General features: G+C 41.6%; 1 protein-coding gene across 2 annotated transcripts; it reads left to right on the top strand.

Moving 5' to 3' along the window:
• Positions 1-1,760: 1,760 nt before the first annotated feature.
• Positions 1,761-24,513, top strand: LOC111656631 (aggrecan core protein-like). Of its 2 annotated transcripts, XM_023408424.2 has the most exons (20): positions 1,761-1,924; positions 6,251-6,345; positions 6,544-6,635; positions 7,922-8,213; positions 8,960-9,134; positions 9,881-10,008; positions 10,112-10,405; positions 10,587-10,889; positions 11,031-11,205; positions 11,294-11,421; positions 11,617-11,910; positions 12,016-12,114; positions 12,213-14,036; positions 14,965-15,042; positions 16,036-16,149; positions 17,880-18,038; positions 18,124-18,206; positions 20,288-20,432; positions 20,928-21,110; positions 21,241-24,513. In XM_023408424.2, the coding sequence occupies exons 2-20, from the start codon at positions 6,258-6,260 to the stop codon at positions 21,303-21,305; spliced, it is 4,719 nt and encodes a 1,572-aa protein (XP_023264192.1). In that variant the 5' UTR covers positions 1,761-1,924; positions 6,251-6,257; the 3' UTR covers positions 21,306-24,513. The 2 variants fall into 2 exon arrangements, with proteins under 2 accessions (XP_023264192.1, XP_087030675.1); XM_087174549.1 differs by lacking the exon at positions 16,036-16,149 and having other exon boundaries at positions 1,762-1,924.
• The last annotated feature ends 147 nt before the right edge of the window (positions 24,514-24,660 follow it).

The following is a 24,660-nucleotide window of genomic DNA, read 5'->3' as shown; positions in this document are numbered from 1 at the left end:
CGACTGCAAACCATCCCAGTGCATGCTGAGGGTCGCGGTCTGATGAGGCCAACAGAACCACGTCATCTGCAGGTCCCCACCTGGATCCCCCTTCCTCCCCCCAGCTGCATCTATTTTCATTTTTATTTACTGATTTGTTCATTTAGCTCACATGTACAACAGTGTAAAAGCAGATAACAGGAATAAAACAGATGTGACCGGTGATGTAGGCCAGAGGCTTATACAACAGACCTCCCCTCGACCCAAAAGAGAGAAAAAATAAACTAATAAATACAACATGAGTTAGCAAATATAAAGAAAATAATGACAATAAGAAACACACAAAATTACCAAAAGAGTTCAGCAAACCATCAGACATTAATCATATAAAAAATACATCTATAAAAGAACAGAAAAAATTACATAACATAAACAAGAACTACTGAGGCGTGTTAAATTAAACATTATGATAGTTTCTTTTTAAAGTTTTCAAAAATATCGAGCCTTTGATAATGTGCACTTTGAGATTCCTGCTCAGCACACCAGGACGTCTGAGGCCATGTTCCCTTTTGAAAAGAGAAGATGAAGATGCTGAACCTATCAAAAGCCAAAAGCTGCTAAAAAAGATGGGAGAGAATAAAGTCTGGTTATATAAAGACCAAACTCACTGAGGATCATTACGTCATTTCTACCAAGTAGATGGGACAACACACCCTCCACTCCTTTTACCTCCCACACCCCCATCACATGAGTCAAGAGTGCCAAACACACTCAGGTGCGTTTCCTCCAGAATAAAAGCATAACAGTCGCCCTTTTTGAAAAGAAGTACGAGAAAAGAATCAGCCCATGACGCAAACTCAACTCAATCACACATGAGGAAAAACTCAGACAGAAAAACACCTGCGTACACATAAAGGCACAGGCTTTATTCACTGAGTGCAGAGACAGTGTGTTCATGAAATGAGTTCAAGTGATGGACAGGGTCAACTCATCCTACGTACCTGACACTAAGACTTGATGTTGTGCGAAAACTTTTCAACCTGAAAATAAGAACTCAAAGTTACAGATCATACAGGTGAGCTACAAATACTAATACTGATACTACTGTCATAAATAATATTTATAAAGCACTTTTCAAAACCCAGGTTACAGAGAGCTTCATGCAAGGCGGCAAAAACAGCCAAAAAGTCAAATCTAAAAAACACTCAAAATCTGGAGAAGCCATTTAGATTTTGAGTTTTAAAACGTGTTTAAAAGCAGGTGGGAAAACAGATAAAAGATGTCTGCCTGAGGATGTCATGGGACAAAAAGGTCAGAAAATATAGCAAGAAGAGAGACCTTAGAATCAGTAAAACCTTACAATCAACTTTAAAACATACTGGGAGCCAGTGTAAGAAGGCCCAAACAGTGACAGAAATCATGTCAGCAGTTTAAGATAATAAGTATTAAAACATTTAATCGACTTGACTTGTGTGAATAAACACAGATGCATTTCAAATTCTTAATTTTATAATCACCAAAAAAAAGGGTTTTGGGTTTAAGTTTCCCATTGAGCTGAAAACTTCTTCAGAAAATCCTCCTGTTCTTCTGGTTTTACATCATGTGAATGCAGCATTAAAAATGTATTGTGATCAACTGAACCACCTCCAGAGCAGAGAAATGTCTTAAGAAGCAGCCCGCTTTTATTTTGAAAGCAGTAGTGAGAACTCCCTGTACTTCCTTGTGAGCAGCTTGACAGTGGTGTTTCCCTCTGAGGTTTCACACCCAGACCTGGTCCCAGTCTCTTTCCTCTGCACACAGCTGAGCATCCTGAGCTCTGTGTCCCTGATCCTACTGCTGCTCACTGGGACTTTTAAACTCACGACCTGGACACCTGGAGCTCCACCGCCCCGAAAAGACACCACCGAGGAAGAGTTCAACAGGTGTGAAGGTATTTCTGCAACAGGTGGGAAAAATTCTCTCTTTAGCAGTTTTGTCAGATTTGATGAAGTGATGTGGCAGTTGTGAACGAGACTAGGCTGCCGTCAGGTGATACCACATCTGTACTATAGTAATTGTAATGTATTGCTTTTGTGGATGTAACATATCCTCCTCTGCACTTATTAATTTTTTTATTATTTATTGTCACTATTTATATGTTGCTGAGATTTATTTTGTGATTAAATGAGTTTTAGAGGAGTTTAAACTCGACTATTCCTCCCTGAATCTACCTGGATTCATATTCCATCTCATCTTTAATGTCCTCTAAACATGAGATCATGGTACATGCTTTGGTCTCCACAAGACATTAAGTACCACAAAGTATGACAAAGGAACTAAGGGTAAGTTATTATTGAGTATTACAGACTCTTACGCTGAAGTTGACTATGTTTTGAAGCAGATTTAAAAACAGCTGGTATTGATGAAAGCAGGAAGTTGTTAAAACTATAAACTACAACAGGTCACAAATATCCCTGTAGGAGTATTACAGGAATATCTAAATGGCTTCTTTCCATTAGGAAACTGTGTTTGATATATGATGCAGCTTCTCTGGCTTGTCAGTGATCATATTTCATAAAACCCAAGTTTAAACCTGACTGGACACATAAGACATGTGTCTGATGTAGACGTACAGGTGAGGATTACAGCCCTGTCAGGACCGCACCTTTGGCCTGCGACTCCTCCCATCATGTCTCACACTTTTCCGAGTGTCCTGCCTGAATGTGAGCAGTGTTGAGACGTGATGGAAAGGCACGACGCTGGAGCATACGCCTTGCTGTTTACATAGGCCCCGGTGTCGTCAGCACTGCCATAATACAGGCTTCAGGGGGAACAGATCAGGTCTTATGGGCCCCCGGTCTCTCTGGGAGTGGACCTCACCGCAGTGCCTGAATGAGTGCAGTGTGGAGCTGGCCACCAGCACGGCTCACACACAGCTCAGCTCCCACTGAACTGTCACTTAGTGCTGAGGAGGCACTCCCTCCACGTTTCCAACACTTTTCAAAGTGTTTAAAGAAAGTTAACTCCTCTGACTGCAGAGTTGTGTTCTGGAAAGCTGTTCAGTTAGCAGAAAATTCAACTTCTTTCATACTGTTGGCACTAAATTCTGTAAACAAACCGGATGTACATATAAAATCTTAATTTGAAAGGAAACTAGTAACAGTTGAGATATGAATTTAGTCAGGTGGAAACCACAATATTTGCCCCTGAAGTAAAAGTAGAAAATAGCTAAGTCCTACAAAGTACATGTAAACTGGTGCTAAAGCACACGTTTACATATGTTTCTCACATGCCAGGATGTAAACGGAAAGAGTTATTCATCACTATAATTCTGAATGAAGTACTTGTACGTTACTTCAGTAAATGCACTTAGGTACATTCACGGTTTCCAGGGACAATTCTCACCAATCAACAGAAAAAAAGAAAAAGAACTGTCTAAGTGAGAGTTAGCGAAGAACAATCATGGACCAGTGTCTTTCATCGGTGTGTGAGTGAGTGAATGAGTAAATGGGGGCAAAAATGCAAAAAGCTTTGTGCTGTATAAGTGCAGGCTATTCACTGTTTTTCATGGAAGACATTTTTACATGTCACAGTAGTGAAAGCACGGGTCTTGGTATTGTTCATGCTGGTTGATTTTACTGTGACCAGTCAAAATATCAGCTGTGAAAAAGGTCTATTCACATCAGGTATCAGTTTATAGTTGAATCTTAACTGCAGACTTTCAGTTTGAAGAGACGTGTTGCACCACATGGACATGCACACAGCGAATTTCTGCTAAAAGTCGAGCAACTTGAGAGACATTTGCTTTTACTGATTTCCAAGTCTCTGCTACAAGACAGTCAAGTCAGTCACCAGCCAAAGTCGAAAGAGTGAGAGGGAAAAAAGAAACAGAAACTGCGATGAGCCCAAAGAATCCCCTTTAATTCATATCCTTCTAGCTTCTTCACATCATATAAAGTTTACCATCAGCCGCAGAGATTGCATTAACTCTGGTGAGAAAGTGTTTCTGCAGCTCAGAGGAGTTTTGCAGGAGCTTGTTGAATCTGTGATGAGTGCCAGAGCTGCTTCCTCACCACCTGCCCACAGTGACAGTTTGTCCTGTGCTGTTTACTTTAGTTCTCTGTGCTTTCAGGGTTGTTGTCTGAGTTGGTTTCATTCAGTCTATTCAGTCTCAGTTTATTTTTCAGTTGCTTGCTTGCTATTACAGATACGATTTTGCAGTGGTCAGGTTGTTTTGCATGATATGGTGGAAGCAAAACTTCCACCGCCATGGAAACTTATTTTCTGCATCTGCTACTTACTGTGCAACCAGATCCTTCAACAGACAATGTCCTGCTGATGAAAACTTTTGGTTGTTTCACAAGACATTTTTTTATATTGAGTTTTGCTCGTCTCACTTTTTTGAACTGGACAGGGCTCAGCTGGAAATTTCCAAAATTTCCGTACACTAGTCATGATTTAACAACATTTCAATCAAAGTCTTTTAATAGTTGTGGGGCTGTTTGTTTCTGTTGGTACTGTCAATCAAACCTGATCAAAACACAAACACAGGTCAGATAAAGTAAGCTCCCGCTGATGTACAGTGTGTAAATGATCCGATAAAACATTTCCCACAATCCCCCCCAAAAAAACAGTCTACATTCATAAAATAAGATGTATAACTGGCTTTATTACTATTAGAAAATCTATAGGATTCAGTAAAACTATTTGACTTTGTTGAACTTTGTTGGTGACAGAATAATTATTAAAGGATCAAATACATTTTCATTTAAGTTTGTCAAAGTGAGTATGAGTGCAAACTTTGACTTAGCACTTATAAATAAACAAAGTCTCATAAATCTGTTGTTACATTTTCTATTTCTTGTATTGATACCATTTAATTATATCTGTCTTTTGAGACATTTTTTTGAGAAATAATCAACATTTTCAGGGCCTAAAAGTAGCTAAAACTAAAACTAAAAGTAGCAATGTCATGATGGAAAAATACTATAATATTTCTTTTAAGAAACAAGTGTTCTCATGTTGAATGTAAAATCATAACTGGAGGTGAAGTACAATTACCTTAATAAAATAGTGACCAAATGACTTTATATAGTAATTCATTCAGTCATATATGTACATTTCATATTCAGGGTTTGTGTTCATGCATAAAAGAAATGCATGAAGTGTGGATATGTGCACATGGATATGAACAAATATACAAGCTGAATTTGGGCAAAGTCTCAGTCTTTTGCTGTAAAAGGAGGGAGGAGCAGGAACTGTTACTCAGATTTAATAACAGCAAACATTTACATTTGAAAGAACTGGAGCTCCTCGTTTTCCTGTGAGAAAGTAAGAGGCGGCTGTTAGAGAGTGAGAAACATTACAGTGATGTGTGGTTGTGCATTAGTACTCTGGGAAATGTAGCTGCGGTGCAACTTTTATGGAGGAAAGCTGGAACAATGTCTGTTTGGGAGTGTTTGAGACTGTAAAGGTGGCCTCCAGATTTTTCAAGAAGATATTAATAGTCATGGCCCTATATCTTCTCTGTATTGTAAATGAGTCTCTGACCTCTGGATTGCTCCCAGACTATCTCAAACTAGCCTGTATTCAGCCTCTTTGAAAGAAACCTGGCCTTGTTCCAACACTCTCGCAAAATTACAGGTCAATTTCTAAGTTACTCTTTGTCCAAAAAATCATCGAAAAGGTTTTTCCTAAAGAAGGACTAGAAATAGTGAAAGCTTGTAATATTTTGGACCCATTTCAATCTGATTTTTGCCAGCTGCATAGCACTGAAACTGCTCTGCTGAAAGTCACCAATGATATTCTTATGAATGCAAAATCTGGCTACCTCTCTAAAGCACTAAAGCACTGGGTTGACATAGATGGCACTGCCCTCAGATGGTTTTCTTCATATCTTACAAAGAGATCTTTCAAGATAACCACTGATGATTTTGTCTCATTGTCAGCTCATATATCATGTGGGGTTCCACAAGGCTCCATCCTCGGTCCCATTTTGTTCAGCATGTATATATGCTTCCCCTTGGTCATTAGTCCATGCCATTTTCTTGTTTGAGTAATTGGTTCAGAACGCAGCAGCCAGACTTGTGACAAACACTAAACGAGTCAATATTATTAAAAATAGAAAGGTGGAAAGGAGGAGCTTTGATATGCTGTAAGACCTACAGGAAAAATCTTAGGTGACATTTTAATGGAGATTCATTGAGTCTTGATGTTCTGTGTCATGATGTTAGATAGTGTTTGACAATTGTATTTACTTGTATTTTGCTAATTTTCCTTTGTTAATTTTCAGGTAAAATATGATCAGGTGGACCGTGTTGCTGTGTGTGTGTCTGAATGTCATCTCAGCAACATTTGACTACATGTATGAGGAGCACTCCTTCATGGGTAAGATCTCTGACCTTGTGATGCATCTTATGATTTCATGAGTATGAATAAGATCTGCAGTTCTGTAGTGTGTACCAGTCAATAGAGTTTTATAACATTTCAACTGTAAATTGAATGAGTAGTTTTTGGTCGGATGGAAATGGAGTGTTCGGTATGTGTTGTCGTTCTTCCTATTTCGTATGTTTCTCTCTTTGACAGACCCGGAGGATGTGCTGAGTGTGAGCATTCCTCTGGAGGGGCCACAGCGCCCTCTACTGGGAGTAACGATGGTACTACCGTGTTACTTTGAGGTGTGTGATTTGGAGCTTTTGCCAAATGTCAGTTTGTTTGTACCAGTACACAGTATATTCTACTGTATATTCCATCCATTACTTCTACAAAGGATTTGTGCTCATCTTATTCTCAGACGGTGGACAAAGCCACTGTTGAAATATTTTAAAGGTGTATTAATCAGTTTACATTTTTTAATCTATGTTTTTACATTTACAATGAACTGAATGACTGTGTGAAACGTGAAAGACGTATTTCACAGTTACACATCCACAAATACATATCACCTTACTCTGCAAATCTATGAAGCTGTGCAGTCTCTTTTAGCTCATAGTTTTGGTTGTACAGCACATTTACTGCATGATTCACTTGATGCTTTCATAGCATTATTTTTAAAAGCAGCAGGCTGCTGATTTCAGCAAAAAACTCTCCACTACCTGCCCAGCCCCAAACAGCAGACAGAAACAGTTACAGAGTAGAAAGTGGAACATTCAGCAGCTAATGAGCTGGATTTCCCTTAGGAGTTGGTGAAGACCAAAACAGAGCTAAAAGTAGCTCTAATATTGGACTTGCATTCATCAAGTACGCAAAAACATTGCTTTAAAATGATGCTCATTTTGCATCATTTTGCTGTGGGTTTGTCAGCTTGTTTTGACATCTGTCTGTCCCCTAGTGACCAAAAACGATGATTAACACAGCTTGCATAGAGGTAAACACATAGACAAATTGAAGATAAAGAAACATGTTTCCTTTAAGAAAGACTGATATGTAAAACAGAAGAGGAAACATACACAAAGTGGGTCAGGAATTAAACCCCAAAGGCTCAGTGCAGCTGAATCACAAAAAAGATTTTTTTGGTATCAAGCCATGTAGGGCATTTCAGATTGATGTGGCAAGTTAATGAGATGTCTCACTAAGACTTCTGTTGACATCCCAGCACAGTCGAGATGAAAAAAAAAAAACTGCAGGATTATGGTGAATCCACAGACCTTGTTCTTTGAGAACAGTTTTCGTAATATTTTAAAGTGCTTTGAATGTACATAACATTACTTCATTAACAGGTGACATATTATCTAGAATTTAAGTCCTGAAATGCTTGAGGTGGTACATCACATTCACAAAGTGTGAGTATAGCTTCAAGTTTTTGTCATATAGGGAGTAAGTTTGTTTCCCAATAAAGTTACAAAGGTTTTGATTGTGTACAGAGGGTCTGTATAAATTATATTATTACATTTAATTGTCGTCAGATTGCTTTGTTTACTGAACCCAGGAAATAATTTGGTGGTGAATGTTGTTTCCCATGAAGGACCACACTGTCCCAGACCCAGGAGCTCCCACCATCGCCCCCCTCTCTCATCGTATCAAATGGAGCCTCGTCACTAAAGAAAAAGTCACGACCATCCTTGTGGCCTTGGAAGGACAAGTGCGTATCACAGAGAGCTACCTGGACAGAGTTCAGCTGGTGGGTTACCCTGGAACCCCAACAGATGCTAGCATCAAGATATCCGAGCTACGGTCCAGTGACACAGGAGTGTATCGCTGTGAGGTTCAGCATGGCATCGAGGACAACCACGACATCGTCCATGTGCAGGTTCAAGGTACGCAGATAAGCTGAGAAGTGTCACGTGAAGTCAGTGACGTAACTGTGGTGGATACAACAAATTTGTGTTTCATGAAATTGCTTTATTTTCGGATTTCTGTGTCAAGTCATTAACACACAGAGGACCTAGAGAAAGGCCATATTATTCCATCATAGTAATGCTATAAGGCTGCAATCAGCAATTATTTTCATTAATAATCAGTGTGTGCAGTGTATAAAATGTTGGAAATGCAAATGCAGATCATTATTCCCTGAAGCCCAGTTTAACATATTCTAATCATTGTTTTTTCAAACCAACAGTCAAAGATCAAAAGATGTTGAAGTTTCTGTCATTGACAACTGGGAGAACTAGCAAATATTCACATTTAAGAAACTGGTACCAGATAATTTCAGGGATTTTTTGCTTAAAATGAAAAAACAACGGCTTAGATATTTAATGGATTTTAAAATTGTTTCGAGTTAAGTTTCTGTAAATCAACTAATAAATTAATCATTTAAGCATTTCAGCTCTGGGTGCTGGTTGATTTACTCGGGAGTTTAATCTTGACATCCTGAGATGACTATTGTATTGACAGTATACAGTGTACAGATGAAGATCATAGATTTATAAACATTTTATATTATTAAAATCAATTTGGAGGATTGGTCTACCTTTTTAGGGGCTTCTGAGTGTTTCTTTGCCCTGTGGTAATGACCATTAAGACATCTTCACCATTAAACTAAAGTACTTGTTTATCTCTCCAGGTATTGTGTTCCACTACCGGGCCATCATGGGTCGCTACAGTTTGACTTTTGAAAAGGCGAAGGCAGCATGCACCGAGAACAGTGCGGTCATGGCTTCACCTGAACAGCTTCAAGCGGCATACGATGATGGTTTCCACCAGTGTGACGCCGGCTGGCTCTCTGATCAGACTGTCAGGTTAGTTTGTCATGTGATGGGCATCAGCATCAGATTAACATAGTGGGTAGTGCAACTGCTTGACACGTGTTAACAAAAACAAAAAGCACAGTAAATATTATAGTGTGTCCGACAATACCTAAAATACTGGACAATTTAATAATTTATTACTTTATTGTTTCTTTAAATACACTTAAAAACTGTTGAGGTTTTTTGATAATGTTAAAGGACCATGAGGGGAGTTTTACACGTTTTGAATGTTTTCATATTTTCATATTGTTCATATTACACTTTAATTCAAGGACAGTTATACAATAACATTTCTGATAAATGTCTGTAATATAAAATCTGCAGAGGTGGAGGAAGCACTTACATAGTTTAGGTAAGCAAAAGTAAGTAAAAAGTAAATGTTAAAATACTAAGTCCTGCATTCAAAGCTTAAGTAAGATTACATTATAAAAGACCTAGACTGCTGCACAAGAATACTTACTTACACTACATTGAAATAGGTTGGAATATTCTTTTACTTGACTTCTTGAAAAATCATTATTAGAATGGGTCATTTTTAATCTGCAGAAAAGAGCGACACCTACAAACAGACAAGAAATGTAGTGGTTTTAAAGTTGTGGTACAACAGCAAATATCAGATGTCAGTGTGCATCTAAAGGCACCAACGAGAACACAGAGTGTTCTAAGTTGGTATTGACATTGAAGACCTACAGTGTCTCATACTGAAGGTACCAAAGCTCGTTTTCATTTAACCACAGGTACCCAATCCATGACCCTCGTGTGAACTGCTACGGTGACAAAGAGGAACTGCCTGGGGTCAGGACGTATGGAGTCAGAGACCTCAATGAGACTTACGATGTCTACTGCTTCGCTGAGAAGATGACAGGTACACTTTGATGATGTCTGCGATGTCTCTATTTGTAGTTTTTAAGCTAGTTCTTTCATTACTTTACTCATTAATTCTAACAAACCTCTCTTGTCTGATGCAGGCAGAGTTTTCTACACTGCTTCTGCAGAAAAGTTCAGCTTCTCTGAGGCTGTGGAGGCGTGCTCTAAGCAGGGAGCTCGGCTGGCCACCACAGGTCAGCTCTACCTGGCCTGGCAAGGTGGGATGGATGTCTGTAACGCCGGCTGGCTGGGAGACCGGAGCGTCCGCTATCCCATCAACATTCGTCGGCCACAGTGTGGGGGGGGTCTGTTGGGTGTGCGAACAGTTTACCTCCACACAAACCAGACAGGATACCCATTCCCTGAATCACGCTATGATTGCTTCTGCTACACAGGTAGGCCATCATTTAGATAACAAGTGGAGATACTCAAAGTGCTGCTCTGCACATTCTTATATTCACCTATATTTCCACCTGTCAAAGATTCTCATCCCAAAAGATTGACCATTTATTGTAAAAGCCTGCACAGTGACCTAATACATACATTTCATACATCTCCGTCCTCCATCACTTTCAGAGTCCCCTGATGAGGAAGGTTCAGGCATCATAGAAGAGGGAAGTGGCATGCTGAGTGTTACCACGGTGACACAGAGCCCAGAGGTGTTCTTCATGAGGACGACCACAGAGAGCGAGGCGATCGGAGAGGTGGAGACTCAGCAACCCACCGTTGTGGACTTCACCTACACAGATAGCCCCACCGAGCTGCCGCTGCCTCAGCCGCCCAACGCCACTGAGCTCATCACCGATCTGATAAAGCCAGTCACCGCTCGGCCCGACGTAGGCCGGGATCCCAGCAGAACCCTTGTGATGCCTCCAACTGGTCAGTAATAGAACTTCTGATGCATGTAATGATATCTGGAACATCACATAGACAGTCCACTGAAGGTCACTAATAATGAGGTTCCTAAAGAGTAAAGAAATGGTTTCACCACACAAGAAATCCTCTTGTGTCTATATGCAGGTGTGGTCTTCCATTACCGCTCAGGCTCCGCTCGCTACGCGTTCACCTTCGTTGAGGCTCAGCTAGCCTGTCAGAGAATTGGAGCCTCCATCGCCACGCCAGAGCAGCTGCAGGCAGCATACGAGGCTGGATATCACCAGTGTGATGCAGGATGGTTACTGGACCAGACTGTAAGGTGAATATGAAATATATTTGTAGAGCAGGTAATGGGATTCTTGTCCCAAATAAGATTATTATAACTGATCACATTTGTTCTTTTCTAGGTATCCCATTGTTTCCCCTCGAGATAAGTGTGGTGGAGATCTGGGATACCATCCTGGAGTTCGGTCTTATGGTTTGAGGCCAGCAGACGAGAGATACGACGTGTACTGCTACATTGATGGGCTCAAAGGTACGAAGTACATTGTTTTGCTTGAACAATGACACACTACCATAAAATCCCAGAGACTGATTACAGTAACAACTTTATTTCATCATGCACAAGATGATTGGGTGAATCACCATCAACAAGCTTACCAGCATCATCCCACGACAATCGTAATTATCTTTCCTTTTCACTGACATCTCTTCCTCATCTGCTCCTCAGGTGAGGTTTTCCACGTGGGATCGGCTGAGGGTTTCACCTACGACGAGGCTGTTTCTAGCTGTCAAGAGCAAAACGCGATATTGGCCTCCACCGGAGAGCTCTACGCAGCCTGGAAAATGGGTTTCGACAAGTGCCGCGCTGGCTGGCTAGTGGATCGTAGCGTCCGTTATCCCATCAACAACCCTCGTGCTCAGTGTGGAGCAGGGAAATCAGGAGTGCACACCGTGTACGTTGACCCCAACCGGACAAGCTACCCTGATCCTGATGCTAAATTTGATGCATACTGTTTCAGAGGTAAGCACTTGGGTTTTGCTATCTAACTGGTTCATTTTGAATTTTATATTATTATTTATTAATGTAAATGATTCACCACTTTCTCTTCCTGTTTAATTCCTACAGCGGACGTTCTACTTATTGCAAATGAGACTGGGCTGAACATCACAGATATCCAGGAGGTCCTCCTCAACCTGACAGCAATTACTGATTTGTTGAGGCCTGGTAAGCTCTAATTAAATCATCAACATTTTTTTTTATCCGTCCAAATTTCCCTTTATTTCCCAGGTCCTTGACACTTTTCCTGTTACATCTCTTTTTAGCTGTTCCCTCTATCGCCCCTCCTATCCCCGTGGAGACATCAGGCTCTGGTTCAGGCTCAGCAGACTTCAGCTCGGGTTTAGGGTCTGCAGTTGATAGTGCCTCTGGGGGTCACTCTGGAGACCTGTCCTGTTCTGGAGACCTCTCTGGTTCTGGAGACCAGGTTGTGTCTGGAGATCAATCTGCTTCTGGAGACCTCTCTGGTTCTGGAGACCAGGTTGTGTCTGGAGATCAATCTGCTTCTGGAGACCAGGTTGTCTCTGGAGACCTGTCTGGTTCTGGAGACCAGGTTGTCTCTGGAGATCAGTCTGCTTCTGGAGACCTGTCTGGTTCTGGAGACCAGGTTGTCTCTGGAGATCAGTCTGCTTCTGGAGACCTGTCTGGTTCTGGAGACCAGGTTGTCTCTGGAGATCAGTCTGCTTCTGGAGACCTGTCTGGTTCTGGAGACCATATTACCTCTGGAGATCAATCTGCCTCTGGAGACCTGTTAGGCTCTGGAGACCAGGTTACCTCTGGAGATCAATCTGCTTCTGGAGAGCTGTCTGGTTCTGGAGACCTGCCTGGCAGTGTGACTGATAAGCTGGTCAGTGGAGAATCAGGTCTTAGCAGTGCGGACGCTTCTGGATCAGGTCTTAGTGGAGAAGAATCCGGCTTCACTGTTGTGTTTTCAGGCATTGACAGCATTGTCTCTGGAGAGAGCTCAGTTTCAGGAGGACTCCAAGAAGCTGAAGAGGGGAGCACAGGGATCCTTATCTTCGATTCATCTGACGCAGGCTCTGGAGTGCTCAGTGGTAGCGGCGACCAGTCAGGATATAGCTCGGGATCTGGATTCAGCTCTGTGGAGAGTGGCTCTTCCTCAGACATCTCTGGGGAAAGTGGAGAATTCTCTGGCATGACGTCCGGTTTCCTCACCAGCCGGGACTTTTCTGGGTTCAGTGGTTTCTCATCAGGTTTCTCCTCTGGAAGTGCCAGTGGAGAGTCAGGAGAGCTTTCAGGGAGTGGAGACCCTCAGATCTTGCTGATTGATGATGAAATGATTGATGCATCTGCTCCTATTACTCACAGGGAGCATGAGCTCGGAGGAGGCCGACTGGTGTTCAGTGGCTCTGGAGACATTTCAGGATCTGGCATTCTCAGTGGTGATCTCAGTGGCTCGGCTTCAGGGAGTGGCTCAGAGTTCGGCTCAGGGTTCTTCTCAGATGTGACCTTTGTGGGGTCAGGGTTAACTGAACTGTCATTGTCATCCTCTGGAGAGCAGGAGGCCTCTGGGTTTTTACTCTACAGCTCTGGACAGGGAAGTGGTGAACATTTATCTGGATTTGGAAGCTCAAGTTCTGGATCTGGATCAGAAATGTCTGGATCAGGAATGTCTGGATCTGAGTCCTCTGCAAGCGGAGAAGAAGGCAGTGTTACATTCCTGAGTGGGGATTTCATAACAGAGGTATCCAGAGATGCTACACTGTCTTTGGAGCTTGGACAGGGGTCTGTGGAGTACAGTGGAGACGGAAGCAGTAGCAGCAGTGGCTTCTATTCGGGCAGCGGAGACGGCTACTCTTCCACAGCCAGCGGCAGTTCATCAGGAGCTTCCTCTGGATATCTGACGCAGGTGGTGCTGCCCTCTCCATCCAGCGAATGGGCACTCACAGGGAGCACGACAGGACCGGAGGAGGCCCGTAGTGGGGCTGACCCGTCACAGACCCATCATGATGTCTACGTGACCCAAGGCCCTGCACTCGCCCCTGCAGGACTGGCTGCTCCCCCCACCGCAGCTACACCAGCGTCCGTGCAGACACCAGGCATTGTAGAAAAAACTGAGTCAGTAGCAGGTAGGCCAACTGAAAAAAAAAAGTTCCAGCCACTAAAACGAGTTTTGACTGTTACCAGCAATTTGTAGATGTCTGCTGTGTGTGTGAAACGGTGATGGACATGTTTCTCCACATATAGTCTACATGATTAATTGATCAACCTAAAAAACTAAATGAAAATAATCAATGTTTAATGAAGTTGCTGCTTTATCCTCTTCTGGCCACTTACCTATAACTCAAGATTTGTAATTGATGACATTGTATCTCACCAGAACAACCTACAAAATGGGCAAACAGCTGATAGAATTTGTATTCTAGTCTTTAAAGAGTCGTCAAAGCCAAACACCAGACACTCCCTCGAGCCACGTCATTTCTGCTTCCACCAACTAACAACTGTAATTAATTTCAATTTTTCTACAGTCCATTAACCTGCATCTAGTCCCATCAGTGTGGAGAAAAAAAATCAAACATTGTCTCATTACAAATGTCCAGATGCACCCAAGCAAGGGCCATGCAAAAGTACTATTTGTTGATTTTTCTCAACCGCAGATCAACATTGAGTTTTTTTTTGTTTTTGAATGTCTGATTTAATTATCACTTTCTCCAGTCAGCAGCTCAGTCAGAACCAAAATTAATTTTATTGATCAAGTTTGCTGATGACACAACTTTGTTAGACTTCAATTAAAACAGAAACTGAGCAGGTCCTATACCAAAAGACTTTAAGACTTTCATGTGACCCACAACATGAACAAAACCTACAGTGTTATCATTACAACTGAATACTGTAATATTGCACCACTGCTAAGCAGATGCATCTTAAAACTGTGTTCAAGTCTTGAGAAATGTACAGTACAAAAACAATGAGAACATGTCCCCTCCAGTTCAGATTAATCTCTCTTTTGAAAGTAGTAGTGTATGTCGCTCATGGAGGGAACTACATTTGTTATAGGTGGCTTTGACCCATGTGACCCCAACCCCTGTGGTGCTGCTTCGTGCACAGTAGAGGATGGAGTCGCTCTTTGCCATGGTGAGTCCTAAAACGGTGGCATGTGCCATATTTTTTTTCTCTATCTCCTTTCTTTCTCTGAAAACTTCTGAATTCAGAATTGTGTGCTGATGATTTGGTTTAACAGACTTATCCAGTAACATTTCTCTGTATGTCTTGAACATGAACATTTTGCATGTTTTATATTACTGGTCTGCGTTCTGTTTATTAATCAGCTTGTCACCTGAAGTTACATCTTCATATAAACATTTAACTGGTTGTGATTACATCGTGCATCATCCTTACCAACTATGTTGTTTTCTCTCCCTGCTGTTCTGTCCTGATGTGTTTTGCATCTTATTTTGTGTTCCTCTGATTTGCTTTGTTTTGCATTTTGTCTTTGTCTGGCTATGGGTCCCTCTGTGTTTGTGTGGCAGTTTTGAATCTTAAGGTGTTTGTCAAATATGTATCAGCTCTGCTGTGAGGTTGTACAGCCTCTGTGTCGCGTGTTTATCACAACTGTCTTCAGCATATATGTTGTTTTTGGTCTGCTGTGCCAGTATGCCGCCTCCGCTCAGCTGTACGCATGGTAAACCTCGGGCCACATATGTGCTGTCTGGCATCATATGAGTGCTCTCATCCTGCTGGAATTCAAATACTGATCTTCTGCTGCAAATAATCACAGATTCGAACATAAACTTCCTGCAGATATTTCAACCATTAGTTGATCTTTGCAAAGATAAACACGGATTTTATTCATATTTCAGTATACATCTTATATCATCATCATTATGTAACCTGGAAGACATCCTATTATAAGATTTATCCGAAACAAAAGAACATAAATGATGACTCAGTGTGCAGTAAGTCTAATCTGAATCTGACGTTGCAGCAGCTTCAGTATTATTCACTAACTCCTCAGTCCTGAGGTCTGATATTCCTGCTATCACACTTCCACCCCCGTCACTTTGCTGGCCAACCCCCCACCCCCACCCAACGCTTAAACAGTAGTGTCACCCGCCCCCTTTTTTGCAGACGTAGATGTGTGCCATTCCAACCCGTGTGCCAATGGAGCCACCTGTGTGGAGAGTGCAGACTCTTACAAATGCTTATGCCTGCCCAGCTATGGAGGGGAACGCTGTGAGATCGGTACGAGATCAGCTTCAGCTAATAAATACTAACAACTGCCTCTCAAAAACAACTAAAGGGAGAGAGATGCTAAACATCACCAGCAGACAGCATCATCACTCACTGTGGCTCTGTAAAAATACAAAGTCATGAGGGGTCCTGTTCGGCCCGGCAGTCGAAGATGCACAACGTATGTGATGTCCCTGGTCTGCCATGACACCCATGGCAAAAGAGCATAAAAATAGCTAAAGGATCAGTTCACCCAAATCACAACATATTACACTTACCAACATATTACACTTACCATGAGTGGTATCAAGTCATACAGTTACTGTTCAATGCTTTATTGCCTTAAAACATTGAACAGGTGACCCTTTGTTAAACCCCTTTCTTAAGCAGCGATGGTCCAGTCATAGCTAAGCAGCCCCAGGTCAAGTTTGGAGTCTTCCCAAGATTACCAAAGCGATGTGCATGAAGCAATACCTTTGTGGGATTTCAGGTTACATTAAAATCCTTGATTGCCCATTTCAGGACCAGCACATCTGGTGCATGGGAGATGGTCCCAGATTCTACTGCAATGAATCAGCAACAGCATCCCACGACAGAAATTGCGACCAACGCTAAGTGTCAGATCTGCCACCATTGTCAATATATACATATCATCACATAATGTTAAAATGTAAAGATTGACTAGCATAGCAACAGTAACTAATAGGGGAGGGGATAAAGTGAATATTAAATTTGAAAACCCAGCAGTATTTTCAATATTCTACTCAGGATAAACCACATAGGCACAATGTCTTCAGCAGAAACTAGTTCCAATGAAAACTGCTCTTAGAGATAAAATAATCCCAAGTAAAGTCTTAACTGTCTTCTTTCAGGCCTTTGAACTGCCTCTCATGGTCTTCATCAGTTAACAAAAGCAGCGCAGGTGTCACCACTGATCTTCTATGACACCTGTGCCACCTGTGTTTGCTAGTGAAGTCCATGAGATGATGTTGAAAGCTCAGAAAAAGGCTAGTCAGTGGACCTTGAGTTGAGATTATTTTGTTTCGCAGACATGAAGATTGAATGTCAAGAATGAACGTCAGTGCTCATGTCTGTGGATTATCCTGAGTAACAGGGACTTTGTTTCTGGATGTTGTGAAAGGCATGTTGTGTGTGGGCAGCGAGAGAAATTTCAGACGTGGATATATGAAGCCAAAACTATCTGTATGACTGAATGTTAGTTGGGGTAAGTGGAAAATATATTCAATCAAATCATTAAAGTGAGGCAAGAGAATGAATGAAGCCTTTGAATGTCACACCAAAGGAAAAAAAAATTGGAAATTCACAATTATGTCACTGTTGGGCATGGCCCTCCCAGCTAAAGTCAATGATTATGTGTGATTTTCCATTCTGTACTGGGACGTTTGTTTTGTGGGTCAGGATGGAAACACTGTCCATCGTCCGATTTACACTGGATGCCAGACCGACCGAGGGCAGCGCAGTGGGAAAATATGTCTCATCTTTGACTCACAAAACAACTGTTGAACATGTAAAACTGAAACACTACATGGGTTGTGAGGAAAGAAATGCCTCTCTTCATCAGATGATGTGCTTTAGTTTTCCTACTGATTTCTAGGTGTGGATGAGCAATGATGTTAAAACACTGCAAAGGGAGTATATGTGGGTGAGAGTGCGTTCCCTATGCTGTACATTGATGAAGTGACCTGTTTCACAATGTTTCCTCCTCGGTGTTGCGGCTGCAGATGAGCAGCAGTGTGAAGAAGGTTGGACGAAGTTTCAGGGGAACTGCTACCTGCACTTCTCTGACAGAGAGATGTGGCTAGATGCAGAGGGTCGCTGCCGGGACCTGAACGCCCACCTGGTCAGCATCATCACCCCAGAGGAGCAAGACTTTGTCAATTGTGAGTGCGTAACACTGAGTTTTTGTTTCCATGGAGATGGGGACAGAGAGAGAATTAATCAAAGTCAACATTTTTTCTGCCGCAGCAAACGCACAGGACTACCAGTGGATTGGGCTCAATGACAAGACAGTAGAAAACGACTTCCGCTGGACGGACGGCACTCCACTGGTGAGTGAGCACACCACACTGGTGTGTTACTGGTGTGGTTTTGGCTTTTGACACCTTAAAACAAAGTTGTATTTGCTTGTGACTCTTCATCACAGGTTGCATATGACCACAGGAAGCGGCCAGTTCCAAAATTTTTTTTTTTTATCACAGAGGGTTTTTATTTGGATTCTCGTGATGGAACATGGATGTATTACTGAATGAGCACACTGGGCAGAGGGCAAGGGGCTCAGGGTTAGGAGTAAGAGGGTAACAGAGTATGTTTTTCTCTGATCCTCAGTCCAGTTAAAAAAGAAATTCATAAGCACTGCTTGTTAAATTGTCAGTTTTGGGAAAATATGTGAGATGTTCAGCTCAAAAGCCCTGAGATTTATCTTGTGGCCTGTTCAGGGGGTCGAGAACCCCAGGTTAGGAACCACTCATGCACTGTATTGTAGCATTACAGTGTTGTCTAGAGTTAGTGTAGTGAGTAAGTCCTGACTCCTCGCTGCCAGTTTTCCCCCGTGACCAAACTCAAAAATATCACCAAAAAAATTATCTTAAAAAAAATAAAAAAATATTTTCCCCATAGAAAAACAGTATAAAACAGGCATTACAAACAATCCAACCCAATACAGACTATGCTTTCATCACATTAACATTTGTGTACTGATTTGCATTTAACTTTGTACCAGATGATTAAAGTTCAACATGAATGAAAAGGTTTTTGTGATTTTGGAGAGGTCTCTGTGATCATCTCCGCAAACTGAGGCAGGGTGAAAATCGCTGTTTGCAGTTGTTGATAAGAAGTTGTCTGAGCAGGTGAAATGAAAATGCAATGTCATACCAAAACAAGCACCAAAATAGCACTGCACCACCTGATGTGCATAAACACAACCTCAGATTTCCCACCGCCCCACCCGCCTCAACACAAGTGGGTTTATTTAAAGGCACAAATTTACTGAACAGGTGCAAGAACAAAAAAAAATTGACTTCATGGCCAGGTGTCTGGATGAAAACAGCACCGCTTTTACACAGGAGGCTGCACTGGTGGAGGTTTGTCGCTTCAGGTACTGGTGGGATGACAAGTCCAGTTTGAATAGTAGATTGGTGAGTTTGAAGGTTCATCAGGGGTCAAAATAAAATACTGCACAGCTGTTTATTAGACTATGAACCAGATAAAGTTGCAGGAAAAGAGCGAGTGAGGTTTAACTTTGTTGCCTTTGGAGCCATCTGCAGCAGGACACCTGTAGCCTAATTGAAATGAATGATGTGGCTGAATTTTTTCACACAGTGCTAATATCTGTCTGAACATGGCCTCAAGGTTGGGATGTGCCTGAAATGAACTACTTTATTATACAACGCCTAAAGGCAAGAGAGACAGCCTGCTGTTAGCAGTTCAAACGGGGATAATGACACACACTTTTGGAGAGTCTCTCCTCGAAGGCATAGTGTTGCAGTAGTTTGTAGACATGAAAATGACAGGAGTCGCTGTGTAAGGAAAGAAAAATGTTCAGTTCAAATCCTGCTTCCTTTCTCACCTCCTCACACCGCACAAACACTGTGTAAATCGAACATGATTGTTGGATTGTCAGCTCTGGAGAGGTTGTGAAATATGTCAGATGCACCAAGTGCAAATGTTGGAAAGGTGTCAATCACCTTACGAGAACTGTTTGAAGCATTCTGCCGCCTTTAATGATGCTGCTAGCTTTAAACGTCTGATCCCGGCCAGCGGCTGTTGGGCTACAAAAGTGTTGGGTCATACTGAAGTTTTTACTTAGAGCCTTACCAACAGGAAATCTAACCATGTAAAATTTATCCCAAGGAAAACCTGGGATGTGGAAAAGGTCAGGGGCTCATCACACAAAGTCACATTTCATGGCAACCTGGGTATTAGTTGTGGAGATATTTGGTGCAGCAGCGTATATTATTTCACATTGCAAGGTGGAGTGCAGCGCTGCATGATAAATACTAAGTTTACCATAATACAGTGCAGAGTGATGAATACTAAAGGAGATTCAAATGAAACGTTGTGGTCCCTCTTCCCCTCTGAGTGGAATTACTTTGTTGTAAAGTATTTTTTCATATTTCCTTCTCTTCTTCAGCAATTCGAGAACTGGAGGCCAAACCAGCCAGATAATTACTTCAACTCGGGAGAGGACTGTGTGGTGATGATCTGGCACGAGAACGGCCAGTGGAACGACGTGCCCTGCAACTACCACCTGCCATTCACCTGCAAGAAAGGCCCAGGTACAGTGTGTCGGTTCAGGCGACAGACCTGGTTCTGATAGTCTTTTGCAAAAGGCTCTTAACCGTCGACTTTTGGCCACTAGGCGACAGAAAAACATCAAGAGAAAGTGGCAGATGCAGAGCCCTGACATATTATAATGTGAACCTGGCCCGACTTGAGTCTCAGTTACTAGGAATGGTCTTGTGAAGACCTGGTAATGGTAATGGAGTAAAACCAAAACATGGAGCTAAAAGAGGCAAAAAAGTCCCAAAGAGCTGCAGATTTGTTTGATCATTCTCTAGTTTCAGCACGAGTGACCGCTTTCACACAGCCATTTCCTTCATATAAGAGATATTGATTAACGCAGGTTAAAATAACACTAACCAGCACTACATATATCAGTCGGCAGTTGTTGGCTAGCTTTTCATTGGTTACAGCTGTTGTGAGAGACATACATACAATAAGTGGACACATGGTTTGATATGGTCCCTTGTTGTCCCTGATTCTGCCCCCAGTGTCTTGTGGCGCCCCGCCGGAGGTCGAAAACGCTCACATGTTTGGTAACAAGAGGGAGGAGTACCCCGTCAACTCCATCATCCGGTATCAATGCAACCCAGGATTTAAACAGCGCCACCCACCGGTGGTTCGCTGCAAAGCAGACGGACAGTGGGAGAAACCCCAGGTGGAATGTACCGACGGTGAGTGCACTCTCCACGGACACCCTGTCGTCCAGCTCAGGACTAGATTGTAGAGAAAGCTGATACGAAAGGACAGGTGTGTTATTTTCTAACACTGACTCATCCCTCTTGTGTTTTTCCCTCGCCGCAGTGAAAGCCAGAAAAAGAATACAGCGGAAGTCCAGCAGAAGTCCGGCCAGTAGCAAGCTTCACTGAGAAGGACAAAGAGGAGTTGATTATTTCAAAAGAACGTTTACGCCACAAGAAAATCTATTTTCCATTTTAGTGAAGATGATTTGAAGGGTTAAATTTCTGAAAAGCCCACATGAAAGGTGCTACATCATGAGTAATGTGATTTTTATCTCTTCTACCCCCTGCCCCTCATAATATATTTTAATTAGATACACTAATTTTATTGCTCTGAGTTTATTTTCATTGTGTGTATTGTAATATAATTTTATTTGGTGAAATCATTGCTGGGATACTTTGTTCTGTATGAGTTTTACATTATTGGATAGCAGCATCTGTCTGGTTCATTGTAGTCTGCTGTAGATCTGTATCACAGAGATGGATGATGGTGGATGACGGCATGTTAGGATTTGCTCAAGAACTGGTTTATGTAAGGTACCAAAGAGTCGTGTGTTTGTTAGCATAGCTCATTGACATTTCTGTAGGAGAAAATACACGGCGGGGGGGAGATGCTCTTTAAGAGGAAATACTGTTTTATTTTTGAAAGGTCACATCAGTTCCCCCATGGTTCCTGCTGGTTTCTACGCTCAGTCAGTGTAGTTCAAGTTATCAGGGCTCGTTTTTCTTCCTTTAAAGAAGCACCTTCCTGCCACTTGATCCTGTGATACAGCATCAAAAACAACTTCCATAGAGCAAGGCCATCCAACACTTTCCATGTTTTAATGTAGCTCAGAGGTGAAAGCAAATTAGAGAGCTGTTAAAGATATGAACAAGATAAATATCCCAGTTAATGGTTGAGCAACACAAGGCTATGTTTACACTGAGCCATTTGAGCATCTGGATTATAAATTTGATTTGTCACCTCACGAACCGTGGGTTGGTTTAGTGAAAGGTCAGCCATTGAAGAGAGAGTGAGCCATTTTATTGTTTAAAAATGGGGATAATAGAGGTGAATATTCGTAGCGTGGCACTCAGTTGTAGTGCAGAGTAGTATAAAGCCTCCCTCCTCTCTTCCCTCCACACAATTGACCAATCACAGTGTGCAGATGGTGTAAATGTCAGATCGTCAAATCCTGAAAGTTATAGAAATGGTCAGACAAAGACCCCTCTTTATCCACCATCAGACAGTTTGGGGGGAAGCCTTATTCACGTTCCAAGTTTATTTATTTCATATCTGGAACCGATTTTTCATTTCTAATCAGGTTAGACACTGAAGTTTGGAGTTTTAGTTAATGAAAGTGAATGTTAAAAATCCAAACACATAAGGAATGTAGGCGTATTGTAGGCAAACTTAGAAAACGTAAACCTGCTGCAACTCTACATTCAACTTGTCAAATGGAATAGTTCTTGGAAATACATTAAATTATCCTCTTACCAAGAGATAGATGATTAGTTTGATATCGCTGTCACGTCTGTACGCAAAACATGAAGCTACAGCCAGGAGGCGATTAGCGCTAGCTTAGCATAATGACTGGGAACAGGGGAAAAGAGCTGGTCTAACCTCTGTCCAAAGGTAAAAACATCTGCCTACCGGTAGGCTACTTCTAAAGAGAAAATTAACATGTTATATGTCGTTTTCAAGTGTTTTGTTTGAATTAAACAAACTACAAATAATATGTTAAGTAGTGAGCTTTAGAGGTGCTGGTAGGTACTTTTCTTTTTTACCTTTAACCTTTTTTAGCTAGCTGTTCCCTCGCTTCCAGTCTTTATGCTAAGCTAACTGGCTGTTGCTTCATATTTAATGGACAGACATGAGAGTGCTAATGATCTTCTTATCTTACTCAGCAAGAAAGCGGATAAGCGTATTTCCCAAAATGTTTAAGCACAAGGCCAAATCATAGTAAAGCTATAATTCCATGTAATGCATGTCCACCGTGCGTTTTAGATTTTAGATATCTAATCTTAATACGGATTTATACATTTTTAGGATTAGTGGTTTTATTGGACATTATATCTGGTCATATATACATACATGGATTAAAACAGGAAAAAAAAGACATCACTGGTATATAACATTTAAACCAAACTAAGTGAAGGCCAACACTCCCAACAGTAAAGTAACAGTAAAGTCTGTAAAAGTATCTTGTAATAATGGTGGTTTACAGCAGAGACTTTTGTCAATGTGAACACACAAGCTTTTATTTATTGATTCCACACAGTGACACAGAGTCTCTCCGCTGGACTGAGCCAGTAATTGAGAGATTCAACACTGTTGTATGAGACTACAGAAGCATCAGCCACACACAGCCAGGGTGAATAAAGTTTTAGTAGCTTCATATTGCATATTTAATCTGTAGAGTATTAAGAGATACTTCTTGTGGGCCCACAGTTTTTGTGCGGCTGGTTTGAGTCTTTTGTTTTCTGTGTGTTTAGTCACTATCGTCTTCCATGAGGCTGTGCAGTGCATAGTGTTTGTGTGGAGCAAGTGTCTTTACAATGAACCTGTTATCTATTTCATTTTTGTAACCTCAGAGGAAATAACCTCACTGTAAACACTACAGTGTGACCTGCTTGTTGTTGTTTGTTTGTTTTTTTTTCAACTTTGACTGCTTTCATTTGTGCACTTGTTTTGTGTAATTGTTGCTGTATGTGGGGGCTGTGCCTCCTTCAAAACATACGATCACCTGCTGAATGATAAACCAAAGACGAAGCATTTCCAAGCTGTACGTGTTCATATCTGCTCTGACCCCTTTTATTCACTAATTCAAAGGATGAAGCTGGTGACGTTCTACATTTCTCTTGTTAATCTCATGAAAAGGCTAAAACCAGGTTCTGCGTGTGCATCCAGAGCCTGTTCTATTTTATTCCTCTGAGCCAAAGAGCTCCATTGTTGCCCAAAAACACATACGCTGTAGTTTGTTATCACATGAACCGTCATGCTGTCCCAAATACTCACTAGACCTACCACGTTTTTAAAAATTAAACGATACATTTGTGAACAATTTTTAACCATTTACGCACTCATAAAAATAATAATAATAATAATGTACTGAAGGTGGACATGAATGCATTTCTGGTTTGGGTCTTTTCATGTGATTTTTTTAATAGGCTTCTAAGAAAGATTCCAGTCTTATCCTTTAAATGCACAAACAAACATCTTGTTGATCTGAAAATCACCACAGCAGACAAGCAGTGGTGTATGAATTCGACCATAAAACACTGGTTCTTTGCATGGGGCAGATAAAAACAAGGAACTGATATAACATAGATAATAAATAAATATATATTTGCCTCATCCTTGCATGACTCTGTCTTTTGATTTTGGCATCAAAGTGCTGCAGAATGAATCAACATGAGCCCCATGTCTCAGTGCTTGTACTCTCAAAACACATTAATCAGTGCCAAATAAAAAACACTTCAGTTCTTACCTCCGCTGATGAAC

This window comes from Seriola lalandi, unplaced genomic scaffold (genome assembly GCF_002814215.2).
Source record: "Seriola lalandi dorsalis isolate HSWRI2012SDOR001 ecotype SW California unplaced genomic scaffold, Sedor1 jcf7180002054361, whole genome shotgun sequence".
NCBI lineage: Eukaryota > Metazoa > Chordata > Actinopteri > Carangiformes > Carangidae > Seriola > Seriola lalandi.
Note: the sequence above shows the minus strand (reverse complement) of the source record. Positions and strands in the feature narration are given on the sequence as shown.

Bases quoted from the DNA above. Each gene is read 5' to 3' on its own strand.
- LOC111656631 (XM_023408424.2), top strand. From the start codon at position 6,258: ATGATCAGGTGGACCGTGTTGCTGTGTGTGTGTCTGAATGTCATCTCA. The intron at 11,911-12,015 runs GTAAGCACTTGG...TAATTCCTACAG, and splicing joins TGATGCATACTGTTTCAGAG to CGGACGTTCTACTTATTGCA. The intron at 18,039-18,123 runs GTGAGTGCGTAA...TTTCTGCCGCAG, and splicing joins GGAGCAAGACTTTGTCAATT to CAAACGCACAGGACTACCAG.